Genomic DNA, 10,045 nt, shown 5'->3' with positions numbered 1-10,045 from the left:
GCTGAGAGTCGTCTGCTTATCAGACATTACACATTTGATTGTAACTCATTTAATAGAAAAAATAAATCTCAGATTACAGCTGGACTCAGCTTCTGTATCTACACGATGGATCGTAGTTCATTATAAAACATGATTTTTAACCTTATTTTATAACTAAAATGCTCAAGAGCAAGTTTCAATGAAGGAAGAAAAAACACGGGGCAACTCTATAAGGAGACTCATAATAGATCGTAACACAGTCAAACTCTTTTTTTTTTATAGATACATTAATATTTGGGGATATGAAGGAAACTCCATTAATAAACTGCCTGTATATACAGTGTGTTGGAGTTTCTTCTAACCACACTGATGAAACTGTCTTCAAAAGAAAGCTCAGTGAACGCATCACAGACACATCTGATTGTGTTAACGCTCGTTCCAACATTAAATGATGCTCCACTGGTGCCATCTACTGACATTAACCTGCAACAACAGGCTGTCAAACTGTTTCTGCAGCGCTCCAAATTTTAAAAATCCACTTGTGAATGAGCAGCAGCTGTTTTGTTTCTGATATGGAGCAAACGTCACACTAACATATATAAACTATGGGTCGCCTGCTCAACCCCTAGAATATGTGGCTATATTGTTATATTAGTTATGGTGTTATACACACACTGGCCACTTTATTAGGAACACCTGTCTAGTATTAAGTTGAACTCCCCTTTTGCCTTTGGAACTGCTTCATTTCTAATACTAATAAAAATACTACTAATAATAATACATTTTATTTTAGGGTACCTTTCTAAAACCCAAGGTCGCCTTAAAAAGAGACAAAGATGTCAATAAAACAGTAGATTAAAATAGATTCTAATAAATTAAAATACAAAAAAACAACAAATAAAAACAAAACACACAAAAAAATAAAGAAGATTTGACATCAAGTAAAATCAGTATTAAAGTGAGGAAGCCAGTTTAAACAAGTAGGTTTTGAGTTGTGACTTAAAAAAGGAATCAATATTTCTTTGGACTGAAGGAATTGAGTTTCAGAGCCGAGGAGCAGAGCGACTGAAAGCTCTGTGCCCCACAGTGATAAGGAGAGAGAAGGAGCAACAAGATGAAGATCTGAGAGAGCAGGAAACAGTGGTGATATGAAGCAGATCACAGAGATAAGGAGGGGCAAGGTTATGAATACACTTCTTCATTCTTCGCACGCTTTGAGGTGAAGGGACCAGAGGCAGCAGCAGCAAAAACATCAGACAGCAGCAGCAGCCCAAGCCTCAAAGTGCAGGAATATGAGGTGAGGCGCACACTGAGGGCAGTGAACCCCAGGAAGGCCGCCGGACCAGATGGGGTAACCGCAAGGGTCCTTAAAGAGTGTGCAGACCAGCTGGCTGGGGTCTTTACTAAGATCTTCAACACTTCACTGTCCCAGTCCTGCATCCCACCGTGCCTAAAGTCAGCCACAATTGTCCCACTGCCAAAGCATACTAACATTAGCAGCCTCAACGACTACCGACCAGTTGCTCTAACACCTGTTATAATGAAGTGCTTTGAGAAACTGGTCCGACGTCACATCATGTCCTGCTTGCCACCCAACCTCGACCCGCTCCAGTTCGCATACAGAGCTAACAGATCAACTGAAGATGCCATTGCTACAACGCTCCACACCACCATCTCTCACCTGGAAGTGCAGGGCCGTTACACCAGGCTGCTCTTTGTTGACTTTAGCTCTGCTTTCAATACGATACTCCCGGACAGACTGATAGTTAAACTGCTGGAAATTGGACTTCCTTCTACCACCTGCCACTGGATCAGAGACTTCCTCTCAGACCGTGTACAGAGAGTTAGAGTGGGGCCTCATCTTTCCTCAGCCCTCAGCCTTAACACCGGCTCCCCACAAGGCTGTGTACTGAGTCCCCTACTGTACACTCTGTACACACATGACTGTGTTAGTACCCACCCAGACAACGCAGTCATCAAGTTTGCAGATGATACCACCGTGGTGGGGCTCATCTCTGGGGGAGATGAGACGGCGTATAGAGCTGAAGTTCAGAGGCTGTCAGATTGGTGTGTAGATAACAACCTGGACCTCAATACCACCAAGACAAAAGAACTGGTAGTTGATTTCAGAAGGAGGAAGTCTGAGCTGCAGCCTGTCAGCATCAACGGGGAGTGTGTGGAAAGGGTCTCCAGTTTCAAGTTTCTGGGTGTGCACATAGACACAGACCTCCAATGGAGCTCTAACACATCTGCGGTTTTAAAGAAGGCCCAACAGCGTCTCCACTTTCTGAGAATCCTCAGAAAAATGGACCTGAAGAAGGAGCTGCTGACCGTCTTCTACCGCTGCTCCATTGAAAGTGTGCTGACATATTGCATCGGTGTGTGGTTCTCCAGCTGCACCACAGCACACAGGAAGGCACTCCAGAGGGTCATCAATATGGCCCAAAAAATCATTGGACATCCTCTTCCCTCCCTGAAGGACCTGTACAGCACTCGCTGTCTCAAGAGGGCACGCAGCATCCTACGGGACTGTACACACCCTGGACACGGGGTGTTTAAGCTGCTGCCGTCTGGCAGGAGGTTCAGGTTGCTGAGGTCCCGAACAAATAGACTCAAGGACAGCTTTTACAACAGGGCAATAGCCCTAGTCAATGCAAATAGCTGACCTGACTGGCTACCTACCTGGACTTACCGTTAACAACGGTAAAAACAGTAATAATAATAATAATAATATTTATATTTATATTTATAACAAGGTGCAATAATAATTAGTGTGCAATAATAACAGTGTGCAATGCAAATACACTTATTCTTTTTTTTATTACTAAGTTATTATACTGTGTTGTGTTGTTTGTGTTGCGTTGTGATGTGTCGTATCGTGTCGTGTTGTGTTGTGTTACATGTAGTGCCGACGTAGGACAGTTTTCCAATTTCATTGTACTATTGTACTATGTATGACTGTGCAATGACAATAAAGAGTTATCTTATCTTATCTTATCTTATCTTATGTCATAGATTTAAAAAAAAATATACTGGAAACATTTCTCAGATATTTTAGTCCAAACTGACATAATACCCAAAGTTACTGAAGATTTCAGAACATCCTAAAGGTTTGTGTTTCATCTGGTGACTGTGGAGGTCGTCTGATCGCAGTGAGTTTGAAATCAGTGGTGTGTTATCCTGCTGGAAGCAGCCTTCAGCAGATGTGGTCTGAAAGAGACGGAGATGGTCAGCAAGAACACTGCGGTAGGCTGTGATGCTCAGCTGGTACTAAGGCAGGCTGGATCCATGGCTCCTTGTTGTTCACACAAAATTCAGATTCTACAGTCTGAAAAAACAAATATTTGGTTGGTTCCCATCTTCAAATATGAACCCTGTGTGTTCACAGTGAGGTAACATCCAGTCAAAGACACCGCCTGTCGACGCTCGGCTCGTTTATTCTTCTAAAAGAGGAAACAACTCAGAGCAGTGAGGTTAAAGAGGTCAAAGGTAAACGGTTCACTACTACAGCAGCCAATCAGAGTGAGGAGCTGCAGGAGGAGATCATACAGGTCTCTGAATCCCTCCATTCACATCACAGAATATAAACAATACGCTGTGAAGCAGATCCTGACAGTCTGCAGTGAACACAAGTGTAAAACTCATTTCAGTGCAAATAAAACATCTTCCTGTTACCTCGACGTTCTCAGAGTCACAAATAAACCAAGATAACATGTTAAAGGATAAAAGACAAACAGGAAACCAACAGCTTACTGCAGGCACAGCTTTTAGTTATTTGTTGAAAAAAGTCACAAAATCATTTAGTCATGTTTAAAACAATTTCATATTTTTTAAGTTAATAAGTTGTGTTGTGGTTGTTAACATAAAAACCTGCTCTGCAGAGCAAGGAGAGAGGTCAGCCAACTATCGGAGTTGCAGAAAGGTGCGACAAAGAAGGTGCCCTAGAAGTACAGCAAGTTGTCCATACCTGAGGCCTTGGAAACTGCCAAGCAACGACTCACAGCCTTGGCCAGCCGCTTGAAGAGGTACACCAGAGAGATAGAAGGCAGGAGAATAAACCAGCTGTTCTCCACAGAACCAGCAAAGGTGGACTCTCAGTGGCAGGGGAACAACATGAGAACAGCACCACCAAGGCTGGAGATTGAGCAATACTGGAAGAAGGACACAGCCCATAAACTGCAACGCTCGGTGGCTAGTGGATCTGAGACGAGACCACAGCAACCTCCCTGAACAGGGTCCAGTAACCATCACAGTGGCAGATATCCAAGAAAGGCTCTCCAATATGAAGAGTTGGACAGCACCAGGCCCTGACATGGTTCACGCCTACTGGCTGAAGAAGTTGACTGCACTCCACGAGCGCCTGGCAGCACAAATGAATCGGCTGCTAGCTGCCGAGAGACAACCAGAATGGCTAACCAAAGACTGGACAGTCCTGGTTCTCAAGGACTCCCAGAAGGGACCGGTCCCCTCCAACTACCAACCAATAACCTGCCTCAGCACCACGTGGAAGCTCCTGTCAGGCATCATAGCGGCAAAGATGAAGAGGCACATGGGTCAATACATTACTGCACAGAAAGGACCGAGCAGTCAGCAAGACTAGGCTGACCAACCAGTGCACTGCCTGGATTGATTACAAGAAGGCCTATGACTCAATGCCCCGCACCTGGATCCTGGAATGATCAACAGGACCCTAAAAGCCTTCATCAGGAACTCAATGGGGATGTGGCGTACAACACTAGAGGCCAACTCCAAGCCCACAGCACAAGTCACCATCAAGTGCGGGATCTACCGAGGAGATGCTCTGTCCCCACTGTCTCCCCCCAAAATTATTTATTTTATTGGATTGCCTTATTCTGTCTGAGTCAATGTTTTATTTTATTGTGAGTGGGAGCAGCTGGTAACAATTATTAATTAATTTAATTCAGGATTAATAATTAATAAAATGTTTTCTGAAACTAAATTTAAAAAAGAGGAAAAAAAAAACATTATTGTGATGTCTTCAGCTCTTCAGCAGGATGTTCAGGTGAAGCTTGGAGATGACGTCACTCTTCAGTGTCAGATTTCCACAGATGAAATAATCTCAGTGCTGAAGTGGAGCAGAGCTGACCTGAACACAGACGGCTACGTCTACTTCTACAGGAACAAACGCTCCTATGAAAACTACCAACATCCATCTTTTCATGGTCGAGTGAAGCTGAGGGACCCGCAGATGAAGGACGGAGACGTTTCTCTGATCCTGAAGAACGTCACGTTTAATGACACTGGGATTTATGAGTGTCACGTAGCAGTGAGGAACCCTGGGAGAAGTAAAAGAGCTCACACTGAGATCAGTCACTTCATTGACCTCACAGTCACAGGTGAGTTTGTGGAGTTCATTAAATGTAAACTAAAAAGTTCCTCTGATCTTTATGATCCCGTTAGAATTCTTTCCACCTGTGACTTCTGTTTACTCTGCAGCTGAAACACATGAAAGCGTGTCGGAGAAAAAGGATGGAAAAAGAATATGCCGATGGAAACATGGATGATGCTGAAAGGGTCGGAGCTCTGACTCTTCAGCTTGTTGTTCCTGTTGCTGCTGCTGTTGTTGCCGTTGTTGCCGTTGCTTTTGGGGTTCAAACTCGACAAACTCGTCAACATAAGAAGCAACATCGAGTAAAGCTTCCTACTGAGGACTCAGCTGAAGTGTAATAAAGCTTTTACAGAAATATAAAAGCATTCTTTATTAAAACGAAAGCATTGAAAAGCACGTTGTTACATTATTTGTTACATTAACACATTTTATTACATTTATTTATATACAGCTTTTAACAAATGTATTAAACCACATTCATAAACATAAATGTTAAATACTTAAAGAACATCCACTGTACTGGTAAAAGCATTTCAAATGGCCTCAAAAGAGATTTTTTTAATGTATATGAAAAATGTAGTTATTCACATCCGAAGGTTTGATGTGCTTTTCTATTTAAAATGTACATTTATTGGAGAGAGTAAGTCAGTACTCACAGCGTGGACTAGCAGACGTTCATACAGCCACTTTCTACTGGTTTGTGTGACACCTGGCAGGTCCCAAGTCAGGGCTAGCTCGAGAACATTTCTTCGTTCCAGTTCTGTTAATTCAGCAGTGCAAATCAAGCTAGGACAGAGAAAAAAAAGGAGGTACTGATGGCTATTCAATCATGTCTCTAAATTCAATATTTAGTGAGATGGTAATTCCTTAAAATAATGGTACAAAAATGCAAACCAGCTGAATAGTGCTGCGGATATCAATATCAGGGCAATTCCTCAATCTGAACCGTAGCTGTTTCAGGTGAGCCACCAAAAAGGACGTGGATGATTGCAGGACTTATACCAGACACACACGGTCCACCATGAATGAATGAATGTCCCATTATTCTTCCTAAGATCAAACATAATAAATTCACTTAGCCTAACATTGCACGGGGGTAAAAAAACAAACAGTTTTGTAACTGTATTCAATCTATTTTCCATCTTTATGGTTACAGTTAGGATAATGTAACTTAGGATAATGCTCACCGTCAAACAGTCTTGTAAGATCTGTGTTCCCTGAAAAGAGTACAGCTAGGTTATGTTATGAGAAATCCAGGCAGTAATTTTAACACGATTAACTCATTTACATAACGAACATATTTTCTTTACATGATTACATTATTTACATTATTTAATCCACTATACATGTGCCCAGTCTAGTTTCATACATACATGCCAAAATTCAAATGCAAACCAGACTGTACTGGAGAAACTGCCTTTGAGAAGAAGAATCTCTTCACCCCTTCTCCAACAGCAACATCCCCTAAAAGGAAGAAGAAGAAAAAACAAAAACTGGAAGTTTTGGATTAGTCAATCCCTGGATTTCTATTGTTTTCCCAATACAGAAACTTCCAGTTTGCATCTGACAGGGCCCGCCCACAATACCTTCTCTGTCGGCCAGGTGGCGCCAGCGGGCCCGCGGGGTGAATGTCAGCCGCAAACGAAGCCGAAGCGAACGTCGGCGTCATTTCCTGGATGCTGTACGACTAGCAGCGGTAAAAAACTCGAAGCTCTGAACGCGGTCCTCTGTCACTAAATCTGTGCGTGGTCTCTGCGTGGGCTGAGCGGCTTTTCCCGGTGAGTGAGAGATTGAGCGTGAGGTCCTGAGCGCGCATGAATAAAACGGGCTCTGAGAAAAAGCGCCATGTGGTGCCCTGGCTCGACAAAGCGGAGTGGGAGCAGGTTCGAGACAACCTTTTTTCCATGGACTCCACCCAGCAGAGGTTTGCGTTAGAGAGGATATCGGCGTGGAGGGCCAGGTGCACTGATAGTTTCCCCCTGACCGTGGAATCCACAGCGTACCTCGTGCGCTGCCAGATGCGGGACCGCTCCGGACAGCTTACCGGAGAGGACTTGATCATGATGTACGCGATGGCCCTGGTAAAATTTGTTCATCTTACCTTGGAGTCCCGGCAGAGGAGAAGGGGCAAGCCGCTGAGGCAACTGGCTAGAAAGTTGAACATCCCCGAGTGGGTGGTGGATCTAAGGCACGCAATAGTGCATCACAAGTTTCCTTCTTTGAAATTGTGCCGAAAGGGATGTAAGGTGGTCCTGGAGTGGCTCCAGCAGGAGTTTTGGTCCAGACAGCCAGGAGGAGCCCCCGATGAACGCTGGGACCTGCAGCCGGATGGCGAGGATGAGGAAGCTGATGTTAAGCTCATCCAGGAGGATGAGCTCGTTGCCAGGCAGAAAGAAGTGGACGCCTACAGAAAAGCTCGGGAGCTGCTGATCTCTTATGAGAAGGACCAGTACCAAGCTTCTGATGATGGGTCTTTTGAAGACAAGGAGAAGAGCTTGTGGCAGGCCCCCTTAGCTGACAAGAGTCGGTTGCTGGGTAAGATCAAGCAGTTTGCACTGGAGTCCAGTGAGCTTTTGATTGATGTGCTGCTGGAGGACGGATTTCTTGTTCCCACCATGGAGCAGCTGGAAACATTAGGCTGTGCAACCTCTGACAGTGCCAGTCCCACTGAGCCCAGAGTCCCACAAACCTTCCTGCGTTTTTGGCTGCTCCTGCTGAAGATGCTGAACTCTCCATCTTTCATTCACCTGTTCCTGGAGAAGCTCTTTGTGGAACTGAAGCTGCTCAGTAAAAAAGAGCCCAACGGTCACAGGAGTTTCTATATTTCTGCATGGATTTCAGAAGTGCTCCTCTGCAACAACAAATCTAAATATCATTTTGAGACAAAGTTGCAGAAGAAAGCCAGAATGAAGGACAGGATTTTTATCAACCGCATCCAGCTGAGGTGGCAGCAGCTTCTCTCTGCATGTCTGGATGCCCCCTGCATCAGCACGCCTCACCTGATCCAGCTCATCCTGGATGACATGGAGCATCCCCCCCCTCAGGAAACCAGAGAGAAGCTGTTCCAGCTCTGCTGCATCTACACACAGACAGAGCGCTCCGAGGACAGCACACCTCTGCAGCAGCAGCCATATATACTGTGGAGATGCTGCTGGACAAGATGCAACACTCCCGGCAGGACGCCCGTCCCTTGCATTCCTCACCGATGGACACGGAGAGAAGTGAGGAGTGGAAATGGGCAGAGGCTGCATCCCCGGGGGCCTCGGCTCCAGCCCGGCCAGCTGAGGGCCTCCGCTGGAGCAACAGAGACCTCAACAGACTGAAATGTGGACTGAAGCTGTTTTAAGTCTCATTCCAGCCTCCGCTCACTCTTGTTGTGCTAGAAGCAGTTTTGAACAAAGACAAAATGTTGTGGGAGCTTTAACCATGAGCATTAATGATGAAAACCAGTGCAGAGCTGGGAAGGGAGATGCACCCAGGGCTGTTCATAAGGACAGCGGTAGACCTCAGAAAACCCTTGGAGGGTGATAATCAGACCTACATCCAGCTGCAGAGCCACACTAACAACCGCAGCAAGCCCCACCGTGAACGTAAACACCTGCAGACCAACAGACACGCCTCCAGCAGGGCAGATACAGACAGAGGGAGCAGCGGCACCAGCAGTAGCAGCAAATATGGAGTCATAAAGGGTTCAGAGTGGATTTGAAACACGACTATGTAAAACAGCTTAGCTATTTAGCTCAGTTCAGTCAATAAGCTTTGTATAGCAGGAAAATAGAGCGCGGGAAAGTATCAGAAATAATATCTTGAATACCTTTTGCACTAAGATTTTGGTGCCCTGTTTTTGTTTACCTTGTTTAAGCAGAGACTTTAATGCTGCAATTGAAAGTGCCTTACTTAAACCATCTAAAAGCAGCTTCATTCAAACTGAGCAACCCTTTATGTTACAGAATTAAAGTTTTTTTTTTCATTGCCATCCACAGTTAAAGGTTTGAATAATTTTGTTCATGAATATTCAAAATTGTTCTTCAGTTTCTTTTTAGTGTAGATCGTTTTCCCACAAGCAACAAAAAGGCTGTTTTCACCTATGTAGCCCTAAACCGTATGAATCATTAGATCTTGTCTTTAACATGCCAGTTCTCTAGTAAAAAATGCATGATGTTTAATTGTACAAAATCAAGAATAGAGAATATTCTGCTGAGTTCACAGTTAATGAGGGGTCATCCTGTTTCCTGCCTCCTGCACGCTATAGTCAGGCAGTGCCCTCCTCACGCCCACAGGGAGTTTTGTCCGGGAGTCTAAATGCAGCTGACTGGAATGTCCTGCTGTCTGTTTTATGTAAGTTAAAACAACAATGGTCTAATTCTGATGATTTCTTTAGAAGTTGTGTTTCAAAACAGCTGACAAAAAATAAGAGACAGTATGTTTCAGCTGGTAATTTCACCATATTTTCCTTTTGGTCATTTAAAAGCATTCCCACTATTTTTGAGAAAGAAAAGAGAGGTTTTCATTATTGTTTCGAGAGGCAAGCTTAAAAAAAAGTCATATATTATAGTACAGGTATTACCTTTTTTTAACATACTTTATTTTTTCATTCATCCAGTAGTGTACATTAAAAAGAACGAGTGTATCAAGCTTTTTATATGCTTCATTTGTTTCTTTCTTTTATCAATCTTTTACTTTGATTTCCATATTTTTCAGTCTGAAAGGCCATTT

At 44.0% G+C, this 10,045-nt stretch overlaps 1 protein-coding gene across 1 annotated transcript; it reads left to right on the top strand.

The window, feature by feature from the left end:
• The first annotated feature begins 7,016 nt into the window (after positions 1-7,016).
• Positions 7,017-8,765, top strand: LOC134623140 (ribosomal biogenesis protein LAS1L-like). Its single transcript, XM_063468343.1, has one exon. The coding sequence runs from the start codon at positions 7,144-7,146 to the stop codon at positions 8,650-8,652; it is 1,509 nt and encodes a 502-aa protein (XP_063324413.1). The 5' UTR covers positions 7,017-7,143; the 3' UTR covers positions 8,653-8,765.
• The last annotated feature ends 1,280 nt before the right edge of the window (positions 8,766-10,045 follow it).

This window comes from Pelmatolapia mariae, unplaced genomic scaffold, assembly GCF_036321145.2.
Source record: "Pelmatolapia mariae isolate MD_Pm_ZW unplaced genomic scaffold, Pm_UMD_F_2 NODE_ptg000430l+_length_29390_cov_1, whole genome shotgun sequence".
Lineage (NCBI taxonomy): Eukaryota > Metazoa > Chordata > Actinopteri > Cichliformes > Cichlidae > Pelmatolapia > Pelmatolapia mariae.
This window is presented reverse-complemented; position numbering and strand designations above follow the sequence as displayed.